We start from the raw sequence: 26,225 nt of genomic DNA, 5'->3' as shown, positions 1-26,225 counted from the left end.
TGAACTCGGGCGGGCAGCCGGACTGTCGGCTTCCCGGGACATCTGGGTCCGGCGGGGCACAGCCCTGGGCGCTGCCGAAGCCGCCGCCGCGGCGAGTGCAGGCGGCTTCCCCGGAGCCTGTGCCGCTCGGGCTCCTCGGGGGTGGAGAAGTGGGGGGTGGGGTTGTTGTTGGGGGGGAAGAAGGGGGAGGGGGCAACGCCGAGAGAGTCAGTGGTTTCCATGGTGATGGAGCTGAAAGTGCAGGAAATTTAAAGGCTTGGACCCAGCGAGACAGACAAACCGGTGCCAACGTGCGCGGACGCCGCCGCCGCCGCCGCCGCTGGAGTCCGCCGGGCAGAGCCGGCCGCGGAGCCCGGAGCAGACGGAGGGGAGCGTCCCCGGGACCGGCTCGGCCAGCGGCGCCGCGCGGGGCTGCGGGCGAGGGGCAGCGAGAGGCGGAGGCGGAGGCGGAGGCGGCGGCGGAGGAGGGGAGAGCGGCTCGTCCACGCGCCCAGCGCCGCCGGCGGCTCGGCGAGCAGCGAGGAGCCGGCGCCCCGCGCCCGCGGCCGCCCTGGAGTGATTCGGATGCCCCGGCGCGGCCGCCTGCCCGCCTAGAGCCGCGAGAGGAGCTGCGGCCAACTTGTGCGCCTCTTCTCCGCCCCGGGGGGAGCCGGCGCCGCGCGGAGGGCTCTCCCGGCGGCTCATGCTGCCGGCCCTGCGCCCGCCCAGCCTCGGGTGAGCGGCGGCGGGGAGACGGGGGAGCGCGGCGGCGCCGCGGGCTCGGCGTGCTCTCCTCCGGGGACGCGGAACGAGGCGGCAGCCCCGGGCGCACGCCGGCGGCATGGAGCGCTGCCCCAGCCTGGGGGTCACCCTCTACGCCCTGGTGGTGGTCCTGGGGCTGCGGGCGGCACCGGCCGGCGGCCAGCACTATCTCCACATCCGCCCGGCCCCCAGCGACAACCTGCCCCTGGTGGACCTCATCGAGCACCCGGACCCTATCTTTGACCCCAAGGAGAAGGATCTGAACGAGACGCTGCTGCGCTCGCTGCTGGGGGGCCACTACGACCCGGGCTTCATGGCCACCTCGCCCCCCGAGGACCGGCCCGGCGGAGGCGGGGGGTCGGCCGGCAGCGCCGAGGACCTGGCCGAGCTGGACCAGCTGCTGCGGCAGCGGCCGTCGGGGGCCATGCCGAGCGAGATCAAAGGGCTGGAGTTCTCCGAGGGCTTGGCCCCGGGCAAGAAGCAGCGTCTGAGCAAGAAGCTGCGGAGGAAGCTACAGATGTGGCTGTGGTCGCAGACCTTCTGCCCGGTGCTGTACGCGTGGAACGACCTGGGCAGCCGCTTCTGGCCGCGCTACGTGAAGGTGGGCAGCTGCTTCAGCAAGCGCTCGTGCTCCGTGCCCGAGGGCATGGTGTGCAAGCCGTCCAAGTCCGTGCACCTCACGGTGCTGCGGTGGCGCTGTCAGCGGCGCGGGGGCCAGCGCTGCGGCTGGATTCCCATCCAGTACCCCATCATTTCCGAGTGCAAGTGCTCGTGCTAGGACTCGGGGCCCCCTGCCCGCACCCGGACACTTGATCGACCCCCACCGACGCCCCCAGCACCGTTTCCAACCAGTTCCACCACCCTCTCGCGAGGGGATTCAATGAACTTTTTTTTTTTTTTTTTTTTGGCTACAGAGACCTAGCTTTCTGGTTCATGTAATGCACTGTTTAACTGTGTAGGAATGTATATCTGTGTGTATATACGGTCCCAGTTTTAATTTACTTATTAAAAGGTCAGTATTATACGTTAAAAGTTACCGGCTTCTACTGTATTTTTAAAGAAAAAAAAAATAAGCGAAAGGAAAAAAAAAAAAGAACAGAGAAAAGAGAGACTTATTCTGGTTGTTGCTAATAATGTTAACCTGCTATTTATATTCCAGTGCCCTTCGCATGGCGAACCAGGGGGGAAAAGTTATTTTTTCTTAAAGTACCAAGAGAGGGGAGAACTTTTGTAGAAGGACTTTTAAAAAGCTATTTTCCATTCTTCGGAAAGTGTTTTGGATTTCCTTGGACCTCGAAGAAGCTATAGAGTTCAATGTTATTTTACAGTTATTGTAAATATAGAGAAAAATGGAATGACTAATCATTGTAAATTAAGAGTATCTGCTATTTATTCTTTATAATATCCCGTGTAGTAAATGAGAAAGAAGTGCAGAGCAGGATTAAAGAAAACCACTAAAATCGACTGCGCTCGACACTGCGATTCTCTGTGTTGGTGATTGATGGGAGGGGTGGGGGCGGGTGGGGGGGCGCTGCGCTCACCACGCCTGTTAGGAGAAGGGGCTCATCCCCTCTTCTGGGGTGATGGAGGTGACCACTCGATTTTTCATGGGGGGGGGGGGATCTCAGGCCCCTCGCTTGAGATTCACGTGGCCTCCGCCCAGTCTCCCAGCTTTTTCTCCCCATGTCACCAAAGCTCGGGCCTGTCGTGACCTCGACACCCAGCCGGCCCCCTGGAGCTGACCCCAGGCTGGGCCGAGGGGCGGGGGGAGGGTGGGCGGCCGCTTTGTCCTGCCTGACAGGCCCTTCACAATGGGGACACGTGTCTTTCACACCTACCCTGGGGGCGGAGTGCCGCTGAAACTTGACCCCCGAGGAATGGGGGGGGTGCAGATCAGATCAGAGCGCGCCCACCCAGATCCCGCCACCCCTCCTTCCCTGCACCCCCCAACCTCAATATTCAGGCTGTGTTAACCCTTTGCACGCCCGGAAGTTACGGTGGTGCGAGCTGAGGCTATCCCTTGGAATCAACACTCACAGCCTCCGGGATCCTGCCAGTCTGAGCCCCCCCCCCCCGCCCGAAATCCCAGACCGTCAGCCTTCCTGGCTGGGATAGCTGGGAGATTTGACACTCACCTCCCTCCTCCCCCAAGACCTAATGCGGACTCTGAGGGTCGGAGTTTCAGAGGGATCCGAATTGGATTGGGGGGGGGGGACAAAAACGCCACCACTAGGATCTGCCGTTGGGGGACGGGGTGCGCTCCCCGCACCCCCACCCCCCGGACACTTACTCCACTTGGGGGTGGGGAGAGAGGAGAAATCAGAATCCGGATCTTTGAGCTTCTGGGTTGGATAGGGGCAAAAGGCGTGTTATCCCTCAGAGGGACGTGCGTAACAGCACCCCCACCCCGCGCCTTGAAGAGCCAACTTCTGGGGGCGGGCGCTCGACTCGCGCGCGTCCCTGCGCCCCGGTCCGCGGCGGCGCCCATCCGCGCGGCTCCACGTGGGCCCGCTTCCTGACACTGCTCAGCGCTCCCTTTATTTATCTTGGACTCCAAAGTCGCTCTCCTCCGCTACCTCCCCACCCCCCTGCCACCTCCCCGCGCCTCCCCCCGCACCCCTCCCGTCCCCTCCCCGCGCGGAGTCCCGGCGAATCTATGCTAATTATTTCCAACCTGCGCCGGGTCCCCAGCGCAGCCTCAATGCCCCGGCCCCGCCCGCGCCTCCCTCCAGCCGGGCGCTTTCTTCCCTCCCGACGCAGCCCCGGCGGCTCCGCGGCTCAATAGCCTGGCCCGCGAGCCGGCCCCCTCCCCGGCGCGGCCTCCGCCGGCCGTGGGACAGACGCGAGGGTATTCATTAACCCAGAGCCGGGGAAAACGGCAGCGTTCCCCCAGAGAGGGCACCCTGCCCCCGCGACTATCTGAGGCTTCATTGTAAAAGGATTAAAAGTTAAAGACCTCCATCTTATGATTCTTTCATTTAATCTTCCTGGCGCCTGGGAGACATGCTCGATGGATGATGGCTTTTAAAATATTCCTAATGTCGGCTACCTTAAGACTCCAAGCCGGGCAAACAAACGTAATTTATTTCCAGAAGAAAGGGGATATTGAGATGTTTAAGTTTATGAACCGCCGTCCCCATGTATATTTGTTAAGGTCTGACAAATACCCAAATAACGTTAAAATCAGCCATTCATCACTTATGAATTTATGCAAAACTTTCTGTGCCCCGGGCCAATATTTTTTTAGACAGAGTTTCACTTTGCGAGAGGTGGAGGTGGTGGGGAGGGGGGGGAGGAGGAGGGGGAGGGGGGCTTGGGTTTGGGGGGGGCGGGGGCGCGGGGGGGGGGACGACGAAAGCAAGAATTTTCATGCCTGGTAAACACGCGAATTATGCGAAGAGAGTTATTCCCAGCTGGGCGGGCAGCCAAAACTCGGAGAGCGCGCCGAGGCCAGCGCCCCCGCCCCCACGCCGGCAATGTCATTGGATTACAATGCGAGGTCTTCCCCCCGCGACGCCCCCTCCCCCCGCCGCGCGCCCGCCCGCGCGCCCGCCCGCGCCCCTCCTCCCCGCCCCTGCCCACTTGGAAAACCCGCTCGCAGCCGGCCAGCTTCTCGGCTTTCAGAGCCCGAGCCGGTGTGAGCCCGGAGGACCCGCCGCGGAGGTGACCTGCCACAGGCGGAACAACGGACGGACGGCCTCAAAGGGCAGGACCGGAGCCGCTCCAGACGTGGAGAGAGGACCCAGCAGGACCGGGCGGCCCCAGGAGGGAGAGCGCAGGAGGTGCTGGCTCCCCAACGTTGTGACCAGTGCACAGCCGGTTCCGTCTCTACCGTTATTAATGTCGATAATACTAATAATAGCATCGTCCGCACGGAAAGGAGTGGAGAGCTCTGGGCAGAGAGGCAAGAGACCTGTCCTTTGCGGTCACCTAGTGCCTGTCTCCAGTAAGGAGGAAAACGGATCTCGGTGTCTCCTGAGGGTTTGACAGCCTGTGTCTATGAATGCATGCAGCTGCTGGGGACCATGCCTCCTCAGGATGGAGAGTTAGAACTATGACTGGCGCAGACACAACTTGTACAAAGCCCTGAAAGAGAATGGCAAGGTGTCCACCTTCCCAGCTCTCCTGCCCTGACTGCAAGAATTCACTCATCAACCCTCTGTTTTGAACTCTTCCTTTTATTCCTTCCTTCCGTCCTCCCAGCACGCCCCACACTTCATGCACAAGCATAGAGGCCAAATGTCCACGGAGAGCCAGCCCCCTCGGGGGAGGGGAGTCTGGGAATGGGATCTGGTTCCCTGTTGAGATGGAGAAGGCCAGGGGTCCATTATCAGTCTTGCTTGTGAGACTCCTGGGAAAGAGGGTTGAAGTTTGGTGGCAGCTGCAGGGGGAGGCTGGCTGTGTATTAAGAGCTCTTAGCTGTGCTGGATGGGGACAGCAGGGGGAGGGCCCAGCCCATATTGGTGGTATTTTGAAGGAGTGGTTCATCCTTTCTTTAATGCTCTTGGAATGTCAGAGCTGGAGGGGAGCTTAGATTCCAATGCCCACCACTCAGTTTACAGATGAGAAGACTGAGACCTCAGCAGGGACTTGTGAAGATCACACTGATTTTATATAGTTGAGGTTGGCTAGGGGGCTCTCTTTTTCTTGTTCTTTTATCTTTATATTATTATTATTATTATTTATTATTATTATTATTATTGTCAGGAGGGTTCTTTCCAAAATTGACATCATGACAATTGATCATCGGGAAGCTGATCAACCATTCTGCTGTATCTATTTACAAGCCAGTTATTAATGGCTGGTGATACGCCAAGCCCTGAGGTAGGCCCTTTACACCCATTCTCATCCAAGGTCCCCAGGTTCCAAATAAGGAAACTGGAGCTCAGAGAGTTTAAGCATCTCACCCAAAGCCACGAAGTAGGTGACACAGTTATGGTTCAAAATCTGAGCTGATCTAAAGCCTCTGCTTTTTCTGTAGCGCTGTAGGGATTCATGCCTGGGAAGCCAGGCAGAACATTTTTTATACCACATTGTGTGCTAGGACCCCTCTCCTTCATGTCCCTCTGACACACACACCCCATACACACACACACATAAGGAGTTTGTAATGCAACGGAGGAGGTAAGAAAGAACAGAGTAAGTGATGAAAGAGATAAACAAACCCGCAAACGAACCTGGGCCAAGACGGTGGAGGGCTCACTGCTGGACTGGGCAGCCGGGGAAGGCATCTGATTAAAGCTTCAAAGGACAAGTTAAATGTCAACCTCCTGAGGTGGGGATGTGAGAGGAAAGGGCATTTAGATGGAAAAAGCAGTATGTATGTATGTATGTATGTGTGTGTGTACATAAAAGACATGATGTTGGAAAGGAATTTGTGTGCTTGGGAAACAGCTAAACACACTTTAACTTAGGATGGACTCATGCCGAGTGAGAGCAGGTGATAAGGCCTGAAAAGCAGGCTGAAGCCAAATTATGGAGGAGCTTGAATGCCAGTGCACTAAACTTTATATCTCAGGCAATAGGGAGCCATTGAGAGCTCTTGAGTAGGGCAGGAACACCATTAGAAAGTATTTATTCCACAAGAGCACTGTTCTGGTTATCTATTAGTGTGCACCAAGCTGCACCAAAACTAACAATCTCAAAACACACATTTTATTTTCCTCCTGATTCTGTGAGTCAGGAATTGGGAAGGGCTCAGCTGAGCAATGCATCTCTGATACTCATGGTATCGGCTGGAGGCTGAAGGATCCACTTCCAAAATGCTTTCCAGCCATTTTAAGAGCCCAGCTGACCTGTTGACTAGAACCCCTACAAGCGACTTCCCCAAGCGGCTTGGGTTTTCTCACAGTCTGGTGGCTTCCACATAGCTGGACTTCCTAATGGTAGCTAATGGCTCTGAGAGAAAGTGTTCCCAGAGACCTGGGTGGAATCTGCAAGGCTTCTTATGGCATTGCCTCAAAAGTGCCACAGTATTGTGTGCACTGCAGTCTATTGGCTAAGCCAGTCCCTAACACCCGTCCAGACTCAAGGGGAGGGAATTAGACATCACCTCTCATTGGGAGCAGTAGCAAAGAATCAGGGGCCATCTTTAATCTCCCACAAGCATTTTCTATAGGCCAGACTGTATTTTATACCCAGGACACCAAAATGAGAAGATACAGTCTTTTTCCATTTAAGTTTGGTGTCAGTGTCCAGGGTGGATTGGATTGGAATATTAAGTAAGGAGGACCTTGCCATGGTCCAGAAAGAGTTGATAGGAGTGGATACTTGAGGAACATCGATGCCAGTGAACACAAAGATCATTTGCCAGGAGACTGGAAAGAACTTGGTGACTGATTGGGTGTGGGGGCTAAGGGAGAGATCAGAGAGGCCTCTGATGTTTCAGGCCTGCAAGGGACCATGCACAGAAGAGGTATCTCATATAAAACAGCTTCCTTTGCCGCCCACCAGCCCCTCCTCCCTCCCTCCCTCCCTCCCTCCCTCCCTCCCTCCCTCCGTCTCTCTCCCTCCCTCCCTCCCTCTCTCTCCCTCTCTCTCTCACACACACACACATACACACACACACACAGGTTCCAGGCTTGTCCAGAAGAGGGAGGAATCTGAGAAGCCTGGAGAAGATTTTAGTTTATAATTGAGTTGCATGGATGGATGGATGGATGGATGGACAGTAGGGACAGCAAAAGAAGGTGGGCAGGGATAATGAAGCACTCCTGGGGAGCAGTAAGATTCCCCCAGCAGACCAGAAGGTCCATTTGCATTGGGGATGGTCTGAAGAAAGCAGTGCAGGGAAGTCTGGGAGAGGCCAAGGGGCAAAGAAAGGTGCTGACACTGCCTGAGTGGTGCTTCTAGCCGGTGCTTCATACTTGTGATGTCATTGTGGAATGAGGAACATCATCACCAGGATACAGATGAAGAAAATGAGACTCAGAGAGGCCCAGTGACTGGCCCAAGGACATACGTTTGGTCAGTAGAAGCACCTGGATTCAAATCCAGGCCTGTGTGATGTCCAACTCACGTCAGGCCTCCTCCGTAAAGGCGTCCGGTGGCTGGAATGACTCATCTCCTTTCCCTGTGCGCCTTCATCACACTAAGCCCTAAGGGTTGCAGGTTTTCTAGGAAGGGAATTCTTAGCCTGTTGTAGTTAGTAAAGGGGCGTCAAGGTTGGCTCTGCGGAGTGTATAAGATGTATTTGCATGTGGTTTTTTCTGGGAAGAGAGTCTGCCGTATCCATCAGAGTCTAAGGTCTGTAGCACAAAGGTTAAACCCTGTCCTAGGCTGTGAGAATTTGTAAGTGACAGATTTTTTTTTATTGTAACTCATTTGTTAAGGCTTCATGGCCCACAGTAAATGGCAAGTGTTCAGTAAATACTAGGTTCAGTGAAGTGAAGTGACGCCGAGGTCCACGCAGAGCCATTGTAGGTTCCTGAGGGGCGAAGATTCTTCTGAACTGCATGTGTAAAATAAAATAAAAAATCAGAAAGGTAAAACTGCAGGCTGAAGGCCACTTAAGAGACTATGACTGTCATCCAGTTCTGAAGGACAGTGTAATCAGGGGGAAAGGAGAGAAAAGGGCACAACTAGGAGATGTTTTAAAGGAAAACAGAAGTTAGATCCAGCCTGCATTTTCATGTAAAGCAATAATTTGCTGGAGCTGAGAAGAAGCTGTCCCCTTTAAATTGAACATAACCCCTTTCTTTTGCCACAGTCCCCTCCTCTCCCTATTGCATGCTTCACTCATTATATTACCTACCGGAACTCTTATAGGTATTTGCAGTTGGGACCCCAGGATTAGATATAAGGAGGGGACTGAAAGCAAACAGCAACTTTTGATTCTTTGAAACAAGAAAAAAGGAAATCCTTATACAAAATTTGGGGAGGGGAATGCCGATTTCGAGAAAAGATGATAGAATTACAACATTTAAACTGGGATGGCCTTAAAGTTCTTCACATTTGACTGCAGAAACTAAGGCTGGTCAAGGCCAAATGACTTGTCACCATTCTAGTAACTTTGGACCAGAAAAGTAACGTTTCCAGATTTTCAGTTCAACTCTCCCTTTACAGTTGATAAGAATATCAGTGTTGGAATTTATAAAGCACTTTTGTGAACATAATTTTACATGCAATGAGACATGAAAACTACCAAGGAGCTCATTCCAGATGCTGGAGGCAGGAGCAGCTGGCCGCATGAGTAATGGGAGATGCAGCCGGTTATTTCTCTATGGTCAGGACTGGGCCCAGGAAACCCCACACACCACACCTGGAGACTGCTCAGGGAGTCTGTCAGTAAGAGTGCTAGTCTGCGCCAGCCAAGTGAACTAGGCCCTGCCGTCGCTGGCTTCGGCAGTCCCTTCCGGCCCATGTTGTAAAGGGCTCCTGACTGGTGGTCAACTTATTGAATTAAGGGGGAAATCAATCAAGCGAGGTTAATAATTCTTCCCCCATTTTACAGATGTGGAAACAGGGAGCTTAAGTGACTCACCCAAGAGCTCACAGCTAATTGGCGGGAGAGCCAAGATTCAGACAGTTCTGGAGAAGATTTCAGTTTATGATTGAGCTGGGTGGATCGATGGATGGATCGATGGATAGGAAGGATAGCAAAAGAGCCCAGTAGGACTGCTGGGAAAAGCAGACGGGTTTAGTGCTCCCTGAGTTTATAATCCCAGCCAGCCTCCTCGATTCCATGCTCGCTCCAGCTCCAATCCATTCTCCACGCTATAGCCTGAGTGACCTTAAGACACACATGTGGTCTTGTCACTCCCCTGCATAAAATTTCTCAATGACTTCCCATGGCTCTGAGGATAAAGGCCACAATCCTTACCAGACTGAGGCCCCTCTCTGCCTGCTTGTGGGTTCAAGCCACACGGTTAAGGTTCTCTCACGCACCAAGCTCCCCCCTGCTTCAGGGCCTTTGCACATGCTGTACCTTCAGGTGGAGTATTTTCTCTGCCACCAAGCACCCCTAAATGCCCTCCTGTCTTTTAGATACCGTTCCTGGGCGGGGGGGAAACCAGGTCAGGCCCCCTCTGATCCATGTTCTCTTGGCTCTCAGGACTTTTCCTCATAGGATGTATCACAGTTTGTAGCTGGATTTACTATTTTAAGTTATTTCTGTGCTTTGTCTCTTCCAGTGGATTGTCACCTCCCTCCGTTTTGCTCACCATGGTATCCCTGGGCACTGGTACAATTTGGGGCACATATAGACACTCAATATATAGAGAGAGGACTACACAGTAAATGAAGAAATATTAACTGATCACCTTTCTGGGATCGGCCAGATTCTAACTGGGGTTCTGAGGATCCCAGGAGTTCAGAGTCCAGCTCCTGTTAAACAGCGATCCAGGGAAAATTTAAGAAGGTACTCGAATATATGACACAGCACACAGAGCCAAGGCTGTTCAGATGACCCTAGAGTGACTCTATCAGTTCTGGGGATTAACAGTGACTTTCGGGTTACTGACTTCGAAGATGCCTGTCTCCTTGAGATCAACTTTTTTAGCAAATCAAGGAAGGGAATTCACCACCTAGAGAGGACTTCCCATCAAAGCTAGAGAGCACTAAATAAATCCATAGAGAAAATTCAGAGACTTCCCAAGTGTGGGTGGAAGATTCGCTTTTCCCACATCTGAAATCCTTAAAAATAGGAGACATCTTATCTGCTGAACAGTGAAGACTTGGTCTTTCCTGTCCAGGGAATAATAAAATTAAACAATGACTGGCTCCTGCCTAACGCTTTATGGTTTAAAACCACTTTCACATCCATTATCTCTTTCAAACCCACACAGAGAGCCCATCGCCAGAATTTTGATTATAGTTCTAAAGATAAGATAAGGAAACTGAGCTGGAAGAGTAACTTACCCCGGAGGCAAAAGCCTTTCTACTGGGGGAGGAGTTGGATATTATGATAGTCTTCGCTGACAAAAGGGTTTTTTTGTATATTTAGTGTCAGTTGTCTATGTTGGTTTTGTGGGGTTTTGTTGTTGCTGTTGTTTAAATTTATAGGCCAAAGAATGGATGAGAGTGGGGAAAACCAATAACCCAAGGCAAAGCTGAGAGAAAAGTTTAAGTCAGGATGGAGGGAAACTGGGAAACCAGGGAGTTTGTTTTACGTGAACAGAAGCTGGAATCCAGCCTAGGTAATTAGCCCTAATTTGTTCTAATTCTAGAAATGCCTCATTTCTAATTATTGGTCCTTTACCAGGAATCAGCCAGAAGTGACTACCTTCCACACAGTCTTGAGCGGTATCATTTTCATCTCATTTCACGGGCAGAGTCCTGGTTATGAGAGAGACGATCACATCCAGGTGGGTGCAAGGCCCCCACGAGTGTCTACAGGCACGACCAGCAATGGCGAGCTTTAAAGGGCATCTGTCTACTCAGGGCTACCACCATGAAAAATGAGAAACTGAGGCCCAGAGAGGGGAAGTGACCTAGGCAATGTCAAACCTCAAGGTAGAGACCAAGGCTAATAGAGAGGTTTTGATGGGAGTGCAGGGCTGCTAGTAACCAACCTGCGGACTCAAGTGCTTCTCACCCCAAGAGTGAACAACTTCCCCCAAAGCCACTTTCCAAGGCAGGCAGTCCAAGTATCCAGCCTCCGCTACTATCCTCCCTCTTCCCTTCAAAAGCAAGCACCTTGGCTAAGCCCTGTGCTGTGTCTTCTGTCCACTGAGGTCCCTGGGGACATGTTCAGTGGGATTCCCCTTCCTGGCTGGACCCCTAGAGATGGATGCTCCCTGAGATTCTGGTCAGTTCTCCTCCTTTCCTTTCATATCATCTGTCTGAGGAGGATCTCGGGGCCTCCCACAGTGGGAACTATCCTGCCTGAGCAGCCAGCACCCAAATCTTTGCCCTGGGCCCGGCGTCTATCCTGAGCTCCATACCTGCAGAGTCAACCGCCTCCTGGACTTCACCATATCAAACACAAGTTCAAAGTGGAATCCTAAACCTATTCCTAAAATGGTCTGATCTGACTGGTTTCAGTTTTCTTATATAGACCCCGAAAATATCTGTTCTACCTCTCGCGAGCAGCCTCTCCTTGCTAACAAAGTACCTGCCCTCACCTCCTGAATTTTCCTCAGTTCATCCTTCATCCCCACCATCCCCATGTGCTGCAGCTCAGGCCCTCGCCCCCTCTTGCCTTGGCCTTTGAATAGCCTCATAGTCCATTCCTTCACCCCTAGCCCTGCCCCATCTTCAGCATTGCCACCTGCGTTGCCATTTCCCCAGCACAAACTCCAAATTTCCAGTGTCTCCCTTTTACTATAGAACCGTGACTAAGTTCCTTAGCCTGGAGCCCAAGGTCCTTCACCATCTATGACCCCAACTTACCTTCCGCTCTAACCTGCCGTCATTTCGCTCTCCACTCCACCCCCACCAAGCAGCCACACCAACCTGCTCTCGGCTGCCTAAAATTGCCAGCCCTTTGATGCTTTTGCTTATGCTATTTGCTCTACTTGAAACGCCCCCTGCCCCACCCTTGCCCCATCCCCCTAACCCAGGATTCTACCTGGGGGAAACCTACTCATACTTCAGGGCCCAGTTCACATGGTGCCTCCTTAGCCCTTGGCCAGGGCGGAGTGAATCAAGCCATACTCCATGCTCCCACAGTACTGATGATGAATAATAATAATAAACGATAGATCTTAACTGCCCATGTGTGACAGGCACTGTCCTAGGTACTTTCTGTGCAGTACATCATTTAAACTTCAACAGTAATCCATGTGGTATTACAACTGCTATGTAACAGGTTCAGAGAGATTTGGTGGCTTACCTGAGGACTCTTAATTATTTAGTGGCAAAGCCAGGACTCAAAAACAGGGTTCAAACTCCAAAACCCACACTCTCTCCAATCTTGTGTACTACACATTAGTCCAGCACATACAACATCGTATGAATCCCTATTTGGCTATCTCTGGATTTCAAAGTCCCCTGAGGGCAGCTATTGTATTTGATTCCAATTTCCAGCCATATTATCCAAAATAGTACCTAATATTAAGCAGTCATTCAATAAATATGTAGCAAATGAATAACTGTGGCTGGGTATGGCTCCAGTTTTTTCTTTTTTTAAGCCAAATCCAAAAGAATGCATTGGTTTGTTTAATTAGCATCACTTAATTCCAACTTCAACTTAAGGAGACCTTTTGAGACATAGGTAATGTGGGGGTGTTAAAAGTAGAAACTTTGAAGTTGAACCTGAGCTCTCAGCTCTACCCCATTCTAGCCGTGTGACTGATAATATTCATGCTTTTGTAGGCTCTAAAACCTGAGCAAACAGAAGTCACTGTTATTAATAATGTGGGCTACTCCAAAGAACACTCAGGCTGTCCCCACCCAGACGAGAGGGAGAGAGATAACTGCAGAGATCACCAGAGTCTCTCTGGAAAAAACTGTGAACACCAGCTAGGGATGCTCTTCCGTAGACACTGCTGTCTTGTGAGGAGCAGGTGAGACAGTGAGGAATTGTCCAGCCCGGGAGCTTCAACAGGTTGAAGGATGGGCGACAGTCAGTCGGGCAAAGTGGGGAGATGGAGAGGAAGAGGAAAATATTTTCACTCTCTAATTTATTTCTCTATTCTCCATGACTTTTTCTTTAAAAAAGAATATCAGATATATTGTACAATAGTTTAACCAATTGTTTTATGTCTTTAGAGTCTCAAACAATCCTGTGGTGGCAATAAAATTTTAAAAAAGACATTATTGTCCCCATTTTACAGAGGAAGATGGTTAGACACGAAGAAGGTGAGTGATTCAACCAATAGAGGAGAAACCAAGACTTAAATCCCATGTCTCTGGCTTCAGGTCACCCTCTCTTTTCCAAAACCCATATAGACCTTCTGATTGCATTTATCCTGGAGCCACGCCCTTCAGTCTCACACACTTTCCAGGTAGGCTGCACTTGACAAAGTCAGTGATCCCTTTTCATTGATTACCTTGTAGATGGACCTGCTTCCTAAATCTCTTTAGTTAAGCTACCTCCAAATCACTTTGGCTAGAAGATAGGATCAGTTTTTGTCCAGGAAGGTTTCCTATAGAAAGCGAATGTTATAATGGGAAGATTTCCCAAGTTCAATCAAGGAAGGTGACCTTCCCTGGCTCTGAGGTCCTGACTTTTACCCTATTGCATAAGTCATCATTTGCTTAGAATTTGGAATGCAACTTATTTGAAGGCCTAACCCACATGTTGAGGTGACAAAGAACTGGATCTGAACCTGGAAGACTAGGGTTGGAGCCTTCCTTGGCTATGCCTTTTACTGCTTTGTAACCCTGGGGTCACCTATCATGGGCACATCTGGGGTCCACACATACCTTGGTTTAAATCCCAATGCTGCTTATGATTTGTTCTATGACTATGATCAACTTACATGGTTTTTTTGAGCCTCAGTTCCTTATGCAGAAAAATGGAGACAATCCTTATGCCCCTCAAGATAATGTGATGCTGAAACATAACAGTTGCTGAGCTGATATTTGTTAAATAAATGGGGAATTTATTCTTTCCCTCTCTGGCTCACTTTCTTCATCTATGCAAGTTAGATAAAAACCTCTCCCTCGCATAGCTCATTGTGCATCTGAACAAATCCCATATAGTCTGTTTGCAAAAGTTCTTATGAACTTTAAGAACCTGTGGAGATCTAAGGTATCATTTACTCTATCTAAGGAACCATGGCAAACTGTTCAAATATGTATTTATCATCCTGTGAGGGCCCTAGGGAGTGGATATCATCATCATTTCCAGCTCCCAGATAAGAAAAACAGAGCCCAGGAAGCCAAGTGTCTTTCCCAGGTTCACAAGATAGCACGCGCCAGAGCAGAGATTAGAGGCCAGGTTGGTCTGACTCCAAATCCAATATTCTTCCCACAAAAGCCTCTGTGCCTCATTGAATCTAGAAGTTAAAATCCTAGCCTCTGGAGCTAGGCTACCTGCAGTCCCATTTGAGGTCCACTACTGATTAATGGTGTGTCACTGGAAAGAGTTCACTTCTCTATGTCTCAGTTTCCTCATTTGTGAAAAGAATATACTAACTGTATCTAGCTCATGGGCATAAGACTCTCTATCTTACTTCTAGTTTCTTCAACTCAAAAATGAGAAAATAACAATTATTTCATGTGTCAGACTGGAGACAAGGGGTACTTAATCTTGACTCTAGCTCTAAGATCTAGGATCTGCTTACCTTGAGATTCATGTCTCGCCTCCTCTGGGGAGTCTTCCAAGATCATCCAGAGGCTGTGTTTAGAATCCTCAATATGTATTAAGTCACCAGTTAACACTCATTTGTATGTTGCTGATTAAATTTATTTAAATATCTTTATGCCCTGCTGATACTGTGAGATTCACAGCTTTTTAGACTCTAATAATAACTACTATTTCCTAAGTACCTACCATATGCCTGAAACTGGGTACTTTGTGAGAAGTGTTTTTATTATCCCTGCTACATAAAGGAAAAAAACTGAGGCTCACACAGGTTAATTTTCCCAGGGGCATACAGCTGTTTGCACAGAGACACTAAAAAAATGTTTGTAGGAATGAATGAATGAATGAATGAATGAATGAATGAATGAATGAATGAATGAATGAAGTGGTGTGTCCTCAAAATCACTGATAATTTGGAGAACAAAGCTCTTGTCTTTTATGATCTGACCCCACAGCATCGAGGATAGAACTGATTACGTCATGGCATCAGACGCAGACTTGAACAGAGTTATGGCCGAGCTGTCTGAGGAGTTTCCTAAAGCATCTTTCCAGGGCACACGCATCATGAGGGGCGCAGAGCAGGGCACATCAGATGTGAATCTTGCCATCTGCAAGTGTAGAGACTGGGCACTAGGAGATCTGTGGGTTCCAGGTCTACCAAGTGGTTGCCTAAATTTTCATCTGTCTGAGGACATTCACTTCTTTTATGATCTGAAGAGCCAGAGCAGAAATTCATTTGCAAATTGAGAAATCTCTCCACGGGTTCCCATTTGTTATGGAAAGTGGATGCCCAAAGGCCAATGAGCCTTAATACCAATGATCCTCAGTCTCCATAGCTGTGCTTTAAAAAATAAGGTGAAATCCTCAGAGTTCAATAATGCTTCTTGCACCCTCCCGAATCTTTTGCTTCCTCTGCTTTGCGGTGCCCAACTGTGACATCAAGCCAACAGGGGGGAGGCTGAGGGGTGGGGGCCGGCGTTAGGGACCCGGAGGAACTCCATGTTCCTATTTCATCCAGGTGTCCCACAAACATGTAAGGAAGGTCTACCTGGTGAGGCAGGAGCCATTGTTCCTATATTCTGGAAGAGGAAACTACAGCTCAAAGAGGTCTGTCAAGACGATTAAGATATGGTCCCTAACCTCAAAGAGCCCCATTTCAATAGAGGTGACAGACATGGAGGCCACGACCTCTGACCCGATGAGGGTGGGTACAAAGTACTCAAGGTGTGTGGAGGATCATGCAACTATCTTAAGAAGGAAGGCCTCCCCTTGGCAATTATTTGCCAATGCACTGAAGTCATGCCTGACAGGGACATTTGACAATGACATTTGACTGTTGCTCAAATCCATGGTTTCATAATGTGATAATATGCATCCTGATTCCTTCACCAAGCATGGGAGCAAGGTCCAGCACAGGAGGCTTGGCTGTGTGATTTTAGACAAGTGGCTTCATACTTTTAAGCCCCGTGTTGTTATCAGCAGAATAACAATTATGAAAATTCTGACCCTTTTTAGGACTACTGTAACTATGGTTTCCCTAGCTACCCCCATAGACCTCCGAGGGGCCTTCATAGCGTAGCATACGCCCCACACAACCTCCCGTGTATGAAAGCCTGTCCTCTCTCCCTGAGTGACTAGATACTCTATATTGATCCTTCAGTAAATTATATCTTGTCCCAAAGACTGGTCAGCCTCCAGAAAGTCTCCTTTTCCCTCATGTGCCTCCGAGCAGCAGGGAAATTCCACAACTCAGCATTGAAAGACTTGGCCGAAGGGACATTTTGAACCAGACCGTTTGTTGTGGGGGCTGCTTGTAGGATGTTTAGCAGCATCCCTGGTCTCTAACTCCTAGATGCCAGGACCACTCCACCCCCAGTTGTAGCCACCAAAATATGTCTAGAAATTGCTAAATGTCCACAGTGCTGGGGAGGGATGCAAAATCACCCCCACTGAGAATCACACGTGACAACACCCCCCCCAGAAGGTGTGCAGGCCTGGGATTCTGCCTCCATGTAGCACATGATAAATAACCTGAGATCCAGAACAGGAATGAACCCATCCAAGCTCACAAAGGAGCCTAAGAGCCCAGAGGCCCGGCGTCACGTTCCCGAAAACCTCACGTGTAGAACGACAGTGTCCTCCGTGAAGGAGATGCAGGCCGGGGGTTGGTCCCAGGGGCCGAAGACTGAGCCTCCTCTTCCCCGAGCCTGCGGGACCATCCACCCCCAGCCCGCCCCCGGCAGCACTCTGCAGGAATGCCTGCCCCGCGCCCTCCCTCTGCCCTGCCCTCGCCCTTCCATCCGCCTTGGAGGGGGTGGTAGCTCCCTGGACACCGGGATAGGCATGAGCCACCACTGCAGGAAGGGTGACAAGATGGCAGCGAGGATAAAGCCCGGACATAGCCCTGCCCTAAACTTTAAACTTCAGGGGGGATGTGCTGTCACCAAGAAGCAAACATTTTTAAAAAGAGAGAGAGATTCCTCCGTTGCCATGTAAGGGAAGGCCTTGGCCAGCTCTGTGCACCGGGCAGGGTTGAGGTGGGGGTAAGAAGCACAGAGAGGAGTATTCTGGTTCGCTCCCTAGTCCCCACCCCCAGACCCCCCCTCCCCCTTTGCATCCCTCTTGGAAGGGCCCCTTAGAATGCACCAGAATAACCCCTCCCTCCTCCTTCGCCTCCCTGTCCGTTTGCCTCAGCTGTGCCCCCTGCAGAAGGCCGGCATGCAGCCTGGTGCACGGGTTAGGGGTGTGTAACATTTTGTCTGAATAGGCCCCTATGTTCCCATAATTTATAGTGGTAAGTAATCTTATTTGCAAAGCAAGCCCTTACAGTTATAAAAAACAAGTTAATTGACTTGCATAAAAATCAAACATGTAAAAGTTTTCCATCTTAACACAAACAGCACACTGAGCCCATTTGTACAATAGCTATGGTGCAGCGCAGCCCGCGTCTGGACTGCCTAGGACCCGGCCTCTTTCATAACCCAAAATGGAATCTTAAACCCTGACAAGGCCACATACCGATGGGAGTTACTGAATTTAGAGTCAGTCACTCAACTAATTATACGACGTTTTATTTTTTTCCTTGTGTCAATAAACAAACTTGGGTCTGACTTCTGACACTGAGTCCTAGAAGCCAATTAAGAGGCGTTCCCAATATATTACAGGGTCTACAAACAAGGATGGCTTTTCTTGGAAAAGTGAATATCATGTTTCTTTTAATGAGTGTGAAAATATATGAGTTTCTTAATCATTGGCAACTCCGATGGAGTCTGAGACAGGGCAATCACTGACTCCCTGCTCAGGAATGAACAGGGCCCAGATTCTTGATGGGGTTTTTATGATGGGATCCTCGGGTGAGAGGCTGCTGGGAAGACAGCATTCAAGAAATGCCACGTTTCGTTGTGACGTGAGCAAGAATTGAGGGTGAAGTCTCCTTGATCACCCGACAGAGGCAGGGGAAGGGGCCCACGGGGGTGAAGGGCTTCTGCAGAAAACAATGGGACCCCAACTTGGTGGAGTGGAGCAAATGTCATAAACCTGCAGAGACGTGCCGCCTGCCTTTGCTTTCCATGTCTTATTTAACTTTCCAAAGAATTCTGCCAGGAAGATACAATTGTTCTTGTTTTATAGATGAGAAAACTGAGGCCCAGAGGAGGGGAGTGACTTGGCCAAGGTCACACAGCAGAGCTGAAGTCATTTCCAATCAGTCTTCTTGTTTGCAGTGCTTGGATGGGACAGGATTAGTCACGGCCGGAGCCCTGGGGAAACCAGGATCAGGCAGGATCTGAGTGTCCACACTAGCTGGAAATTGGCTCCACCCATCCACCCACCAATATCTAGAAAAACAGCAAGAATAGGAGTGCGCGATGCGTTCTCATGGAGGTAGTCACGGAGGAAGGACACCCAGCTTATCCAGGTGGCGAGGGTGGGGAGGAGGTGATGCTCAGGAAATACTGCTAAGATCGGGTGACCCTTCATCTGTGACTTAAAATACTTTGGCATTTTTTAATGTCCTAGTGGACAAGTGAGGAAAGAGCATCCAGAGGGCCAGCCAGCATGAGCAAAGTCATGAAGGCAGAGAGCAGAGTGGGTGTGCTGGGGGCCCCGGCACTGTGGATGGGAGGGTGCTGGGCAGAGGCTAGAGACGGGCCCAGGTGGGCCCCTGAGGTGAAGGAGCAGGTGGGAAGGACTTAGTCCCCTGCTGGTCTCTGAACCACACTGAGCTGCTCAGGCCTTGGGCTGGGACAGTTGACAGTCATCAACCCTGAACTGAGAAGACAGAGTGGCACCTGGCACCAGGGTTCAGGTGCCACCTAGGGAGGGGTTAAGAGCAGGGGCTCTGGAGCCAGCCTGCCTGGGCCCGATTGCTGGCTCTGGGCAAGAGACTTAACTTCTCTGGGCCTCAGTTTCTCCCCTACAAGCACAATCATGAGAATACGTACTTCACAGTTTTGTTAGGAGACTTCAGTCCGTTCATTCGCGTAAAACAATTAGAACAGTACCTGTCATATAATGAAGGCCTAAGGAATGTAAGAGGCTGAAGAGTTTTAATTCGGGCCCCTCCACCTTGAGGCTCTGTCACCTCAGACAAGTCTCCCCACCTGCCCATAATGCGGGATCTGTGGGCCCCTGGCAAGTAGTAAGTCCTCAGTGAATATCCGCTGTCATCGTTGCTTCTGCAATCATTACCACTGTCTCTGAAACAGCCTGGTGATCTCTTGCCTTCCCCAGCAAAGTGAGTCACGGCCACCATCCTCTCGCTGCGACACGTCCAGGCAGGCTGACATGCCACCCAGGCAGGCAAGACAAATGGACTTGCCACCTACAGGGCGCGCGCATGCACAGCGGGGCACGTAGCCCGGCCGGCGGCACAACAGGGCTCCCTTCTTCTCGGCGCGGCTGCCTCTCTGCTCTGCGTGCGCTCTGCGCGGAGTGGAGGTCCCCGTTATTTATGTTTGGAAAATGCATTCAGGGCAGTTCCCAGAAGCACTTACAGAGCTCTTATTTAATTGCTACTTTATAAACTCGCTGCTCCAAAGAGTGAGGGATTGATGGCCAGGCCTGGCACCTGGAGTGGCCTCGCTGCAAATGCTTTTCCGAGAACAGCCTGGGATCCAAGCTCCCAGGAGCCCACGGCCCCCGTGTGGCTCTGGCCTGCAGCCAGGTCCCGAGCGCCCTGTGGGCCTCGTCACCCTAATCCCAGGCTTTAGGATGGCAGCAGCTGCCGGGCTGGTCACACACACACACACGCACACACACACGCACGCACGCACACACGCACGCACACACGTGCACTCGAAGACCTTTCATCAACTCAGGGCTAAGGGCTTTGGGATGTGCAGTGTAGGAGAGGCCCTGTTACTCCCCGGTCAGGGGCCTACAAAACCCAACCCTGAGGACATCTCAGGTCCTGGATATGGACAGCGTTGGGGTGTGGGGAGGGCAATGTTCAGGTCCTGCAAGCCCATCTCTCACCTGCCTCACTGTCATACATCAGGGTTGTATCCCCAGCCCCTTTCTCCCCATTTTCACAGCAAGTTCTTTAATCTCTCCAAGCCTCAGTTTCCTCTCCAGACAGTGCAATGTATGTATCCCACTTCCCAGCATTGTTGAAAGATTGAAATGAAATGACTATGCCTCCCCTGACATGTAGATGGAGAAGATGAATAAATGTTATTTGCTGGAGTTCTGCAGCCACCGAAATACAGGATTAAGCGTCTTTCCTGAGGTCCTTCTAGATTCATCAAGTCTCAACTTCCTGATGAAAGAGAGAACTTCACATTGACCTCTTCTGTGTGCAGTCACTCTACACAACACCAGACTATAGTGCTTTGTGAGCTCAAAGAAGTATTTCACAAACCCTCTCTCAAATGGCCTTCACTACTGTCCACCAGGATGGGATGACAAAACTCATGCTCTAGATGAGAAACTGAGGCTTATCTCAGAATGTAGGCAGAGGGACTACTCATTAATCCATTTCCATCTCCAAGCCTTACACCCTTCCCTTCACAACACACTTAGTCTCCCTCCAGTTAGCTCAAGGCCCATTTGTGGTCCCAAGATGCCTCCCAACAATCTCACATTCACATCCTCGGACAGTCCCCTCCTGCATGAACAGGGCAGACCTGCATAACCAATATGATATTGTGGAAATGCCTGCTGAGGTTAGATGGTAAAACCCACGCTACCTCCTCCTTGCTCTCTCAGACCACTCCCCATGGAGGAAGCCAGTCTCCATATCAAGCAGCCCTACCGAGAGGGCCTTGTGGTGAAAGACTTGAGACCTCTGCCAGAAGCCAGAGTGGACTTGCCAGCCAGGTGAGTGCCCCATCTCAGAGTCAATCTCCAGCCTCAACCAAGACTTCCAGCTCATCCTGGCTGTAACCCCATCCTGAGCTAAAACCACCCAGCCAGGCCACTCCCAAATTCCTGACCCACCGAAACTGTGAGATAATACGTTTGCTGTTTTAAGCTGCTAACTTTGGGGTAATTCCTTACGCAGCAATAGATAACTGACACACCATTCATGACATTCTTGCCCAGCTGCACCTCAACTCTTCCCTTCCCTGCCTGCCTCCATCCTGCACAACATGCACACTTATTTTAGACAAGACCAGTACTGTAGCTGTTCTACTTATGTGTTCCTTTTTGTCCTTTCTGCAACATGCAGAGGGGCGGGCCTTGTTTGTTTAACCATGGCCCCAAACTCCTTCACATACTCCCAGGAATTCGTAGGATGGTCTGATTTTTCACTTACTTTAATCTGTCCCTCAACTCTGTAGGCTGTTGATCCCCCATAGCCTCCATCCCTGCCAGGTCTCCTAGAATCTTTGTGTTTTTCTTTTGTAAACACCACTAATGGGTTTCGTAAGGTCATTTAGCATTTACCTGTCCTGTCTTCTGTTCATAGAACCTCGCGGACTTTATTCATTCATTCACTCTTGGCACAAGAGTTAGAGCTTTAGCTCTAGAGTCCACCTGCCAGGTTCAAATCCTGGCAAGCTCTGTGACCTTGGGGGTGTGATTTCTCTAGGTGTGTGGCCTTTAGTTGCCACAGCTGTAAAGTGGGGAGATAACAGTACCTATGCCACAGGGCTTTTGTAAAGATTCTGAAAGACACTATTGGCACAGAGTAAGCAAGAGCTCAATGACTATTGGTGTTTGTTCATTCAACAAACATTTCTTCAGTACCGGTAGGAACCAGGCACTGTTAGGTGCCAAGGATAATGGACACGCTGCCTGCATGCTGGAGTTCATAGGTCAGTGGGAGAGACAGGGAAAGACACACATAATTACAAATAGTGCCGTGTAAGTGCCTCAATGGAGGCAGCCCTGAGTGGTTTACTGGGAGCAAAGAGGAAGGAACAAATACCTTTGTTAATGAAGGAGTCAAAAATGCATCACCAAAGAAGTAGCAGTTGACCAGCTACACAAGAAGAGCCCCCCTGGGCAAAGGGACCAGCATGGGCAAAAGGCAAAGGGCTCAGACAGTGAGTGGGATGCTTGGGAAACTCAATAGTCCATAGGGATTGCAACGCCAGGGGAGTGTTATTTGCTCCATTCTACAGAGGAACAAACTGAGCTTTGAGTATTTGTGGGGCACACAGTTAATGAGAGTGGAGAGATGGCTGCAAACAGCCTGTAGACTCAATGGGCCTTAGATGGCAAGACACTCACACCATAGGCACTAGGAGAAATGGAAGCACTTGAGGGCCTGCCACCCTTACGTTTGCATGAGAAAGTTCCCTCGGACTATGAAGAGCTTAGTGGCTACTACAGAAGTCCAGGCAAGATGAGATGAACTGACAGGGAAGGAGAAGGGACAAATTCTAAAGCGATTTAGAGCAGAAGTCGGCATGCTTTGTCTGTAAAAGGCCAGATAGTAAACATTTCAGGGTTTTGTGGGCCGTGCAATCTGTCGCAACTACCACAGTTGCAAAAGCAACCTCAGACAATCTGCAAACGAGCGTGGCTGTGTTCCAATAAAACTTTATTACAAAAGGAGGTTGCAGGCCAGACGTGATTCATGGGCTGGAGTTTGCCAACTCCTGATTTAGAAGGTGGATGGACAAGAACTGAGTTCCAGAATTGCAGGGAAAATGCAAGAAGAATTTCAAGCATCTCAAATGGTCACTGGGTCCAGCCTGCTGCCTCTTCACCAAGGTGACCTATTAACTATTCCACATTAAGTTATTTGCTTGCAAAATATAAAAACTGAGGTTTGACAACCTCCTCTGCATTCAAGCAGTTGATACTTACAGCTATCACCTCCCAATGTCCCATAGGACCCATGAGATCCTGCACTGATCTTTGGAGAGGTTGGAGAGCGATGATGAAATCTTAACCCATGGTATAGCTTTTCAGAGTGCCTGGCTCCCCATTTCCAACCCACACCCCCTCCAGGCCCAGAGGAAAAGCCAGAGCAACCATTGCCCAGCTGAGCTCCGCAGCAGGGAAAGGACTGACCCATTAGGCAGTGCCCGTGGTTCAATCAGCCTGTCTGGATGTACTCGGTAGCTGCCCAGTAAACTGACTGCTGGAAAACAGCACATCAGTCTAATGGGAGGAAACCATAAGAACCAAGAAATCTGGCTATTTGAAAAAGTGCTGCAGGTAATTCTAATATAAAGTGTCCACCAATATATTCTTCTGCGCTGTTGGTGGGAAGACGGATTGGTGCAAAACTTTGGAAGGGTGCTTTGGTTACAGCTGCTAAAATTTAAAATACCCCTTTACTCAGCATTTTCACTCTCTGGAATCTACCACCTGGAAATACTTGCAAGGGTCTATGCCCTAGGTTATCTATTTCATAGCATATGTTGTTATGTTGTTATATTATGTTATGTTTTATGTTGTGATGTGATGTGATGTGATGTTACGGACTAAATGTTTGTGTCTCCCCAAAACTTATATGTTGAAACCCTAACCCCTAATGTGTTGGTATTTGAAGGTGGGACCTTTGGGAAGGTTTAAATGAGGCCATAAGGGTAGGGCCCTTATGATGGGAGTAGTGCCCTTATAAGAAAAGGAAAAGACGAGAGATCTTGCTCTTTCAATGAGTACACACCAAGGAAAGCCATGTGAACACACAGGGAGAAGCACATTGTAACATCAAAACTGAAATTTAAATGTTCATCAATAGGGAAATGGCTGAACTATGGGTCATTCATAGTACAGACTACATAACTTAAAATTTTGAGATAGATTTGTAGGAATTGACACAAGCAGGCCTTGATTCATTGTTCAGTAAAAACAAGTCACAATAAAATATGTTATTTTAGTTTTTTTTAACTACATAAACACCCACATAAATACATGCAGTGCATAGCAGGGCCAGGACGAGAGGGACTCAAGTGAAGTTTCTAGGGAGCAAAATTTAAGGAGGTGCTCCCTCCAGGTTCATGCAGGTGTTGACTCTGCAGTTGCAAAAACTGGAGCGTGAGTGCTTCCTTAAATTTTGCTCCATAGGCACTTCCTTGCCTCACCCTATATATAGAAAAAATTGGGGAGCTGATACACATGTTATCTCTGGAGAAAAGAATTAAAGAGATGGCAGCGGGAAATCTTTACTTTTTACTTCATACCCTTTTATAGTGTTCAATTTCTTCTACAAAAACACAATAATTAATTGGGTTATTAACAAAGCAAAATTTCCTCTTTAAAATATTCCTTTATCTTATCGATAAATATAGATTAGTATAAGTTGAGTGTTTTTTAAATACACTCTGTATGTTACCCTAATAATAACTACTACTTATCAAGTGCAAATGTACCCAGTATTTTTATTATTTTATATTTATTTATTATATTATATTAACATAGCTACACATAACAGCAGCTGAACCAAATAGGAGCTTCTCTTTCTCATGTAGCAAGAAGTATGGTGGCATGTCAGTTAATTTTGTTACCAGCCAACATAAAAAATCGTCTCCCCCCAAAATCACTGATCCTATGGAAAGTGTAGGCAAAGGGGGGTATAGAAGCATAAAAAAACCCAAGTTTGAGTACCAGTTCTGCCTCACACCAGTTATATAAAAACAAACCCAGGTATAATTCGAAATCACTCCTCAGTATTTTCATCAGCAAAATGAGGATTACAATGTCTACCTCAAAGTTTGGCTGAAAAGATTCAACAAAATAATACAAGTGCAATTATCTAATACAGGTAAGGTCTCCCCCGTTAGCTTTCTCCATTCTTGAGACCTCCTGAAACGTCATCAGAATGTCCTGTAAATCAAGTCCCATTTCTGCACCAATGCGTATGGTCATCTCAGAGCGATTCTGTCTGAGTTTCTCATGGGTTATCAGTTGGCACAAACCCTCCATATTATAGTTGTGCCAGGCCAAGAATATGGCAGACTGGGTCAAGTCTTCACAAGAGATCCCAGATGTCAAACCTTAAAAAACAAAGAATTCCATGAACCTCTTTGGATTATCTGGTGCTTTGGGCCTGATTGCCATTTGGGGAGAATCCACCCTAGCTCTCTCTTCATTCATTTTATAAATATCCTTCAGTAGAGTCCTCACCAGTGAAGGAGGGCCCCCAAGCAGACCGGTAAACAGCAGAGTGTGTTTGGGGCTATGGGAGTGGTACGTCTAGAGCACAGGTTTCAGCTCAGGGGTCTGTTTTGAAGACTGACTTATGTTCTAGGTGCCAATGAAAACCAGTGAGTCAGAGCTGGGGCCCTCAAGTGCCCACAGTCTTTTCGAAGGAGAGATTTGTGATGTGCGAGCAGAGATATAAATGCGTTTGTTTGCTATCCCTTCACTGGGAGAGGAATTCGGTGGGAAACTTTAATGTATTGTGGCTGGAATGAGACCGAGAGGAGCTGGGGCACAGGCCAAGGCAGAAGAGCAGCTCTGACTGCTTTGCTGATGGTGATGAAGGCCTTAATGCCCGTTGGCGAGGGGATGGGTGCTCAGCCTCCGTGCCATTTGCTCTTGTTGATAGCATCCTGACTGTCTTCTGAGGAATTACCTCTCCCTCTGGGAAACAGCTGAGCTTCTCAACAATGTCTATGAATGGGTACATGTGTGCTAAGATGCCCAGCCCTTCAGCTCAGTCGTGACTTCAAGCCATAAGTAGCCCAATCCTTTCACCCCATGGTGTCTTACAAACATCACTTGTTATGCGTGTTGGGGTGTGGAAAAAAGTTGAGAAATCATGCAATTGAGCCTTGAGGGACTGTTGATGAAGGTGGCCTGTTCTCCCCTGGCCAACAGAGAGGTACAGAACCCTCTCGAGGCCAACTAGCAAGTTCCTTTCTAGAACTTGTTTCTTAAGCAGAGTGTC

General features: G+C 49.6%; 1 protein-coding gene across 1 annotated transcript; it reads left to right on the top strand.

The window, feature by feature from the left end:
• Nucleotides 1-205: 205 nt before the first annotated feature.
• Nucleotides 206-1,837, top strand: NOG (noggin). The gene has a single exon (XM_081161760.1). It carries the CDS (start codon nucleotides 821-823, stop codon nucleotides 1,517-1,519), a length of 699 nt encoding a protein of 232 aa, XP_081017886.1. The 5' UTR covers nucleotides 206-820; the 3' UTR covers nucleotides 1,520-1,837.
• Nucleotides 1,838-26,225: the final 24,388 nt, after the last annotated feature.

Source organism: Miniopterus schreibersii (genome assembly GCF_964146895.1).
Source record: "Miniopterus schreibersii genome assembly, chromosome: 16".
In the NCBI taxonomy this organism is placed as follows: Eukaryota; Metazoa; Chordata; class Mammalia; order Chiroptera; family Miniopteridae; genus Miniopterus; species Miniopterus schreibersii.
The sequence above is the reverse complement of the archived record's forward strand: the minus strand, read 5'-3'. Positions and strand labels throughout refer to the sequence as shown.

Coding starts and splice junctions, on each gene's coding strand:
- NOG (XM_081161760.1), top strand. CDS start 821: ATGGAGCGCTGCCCCAGCCTGGGGGTCACCCTCTACGCCCTGGTGGTG.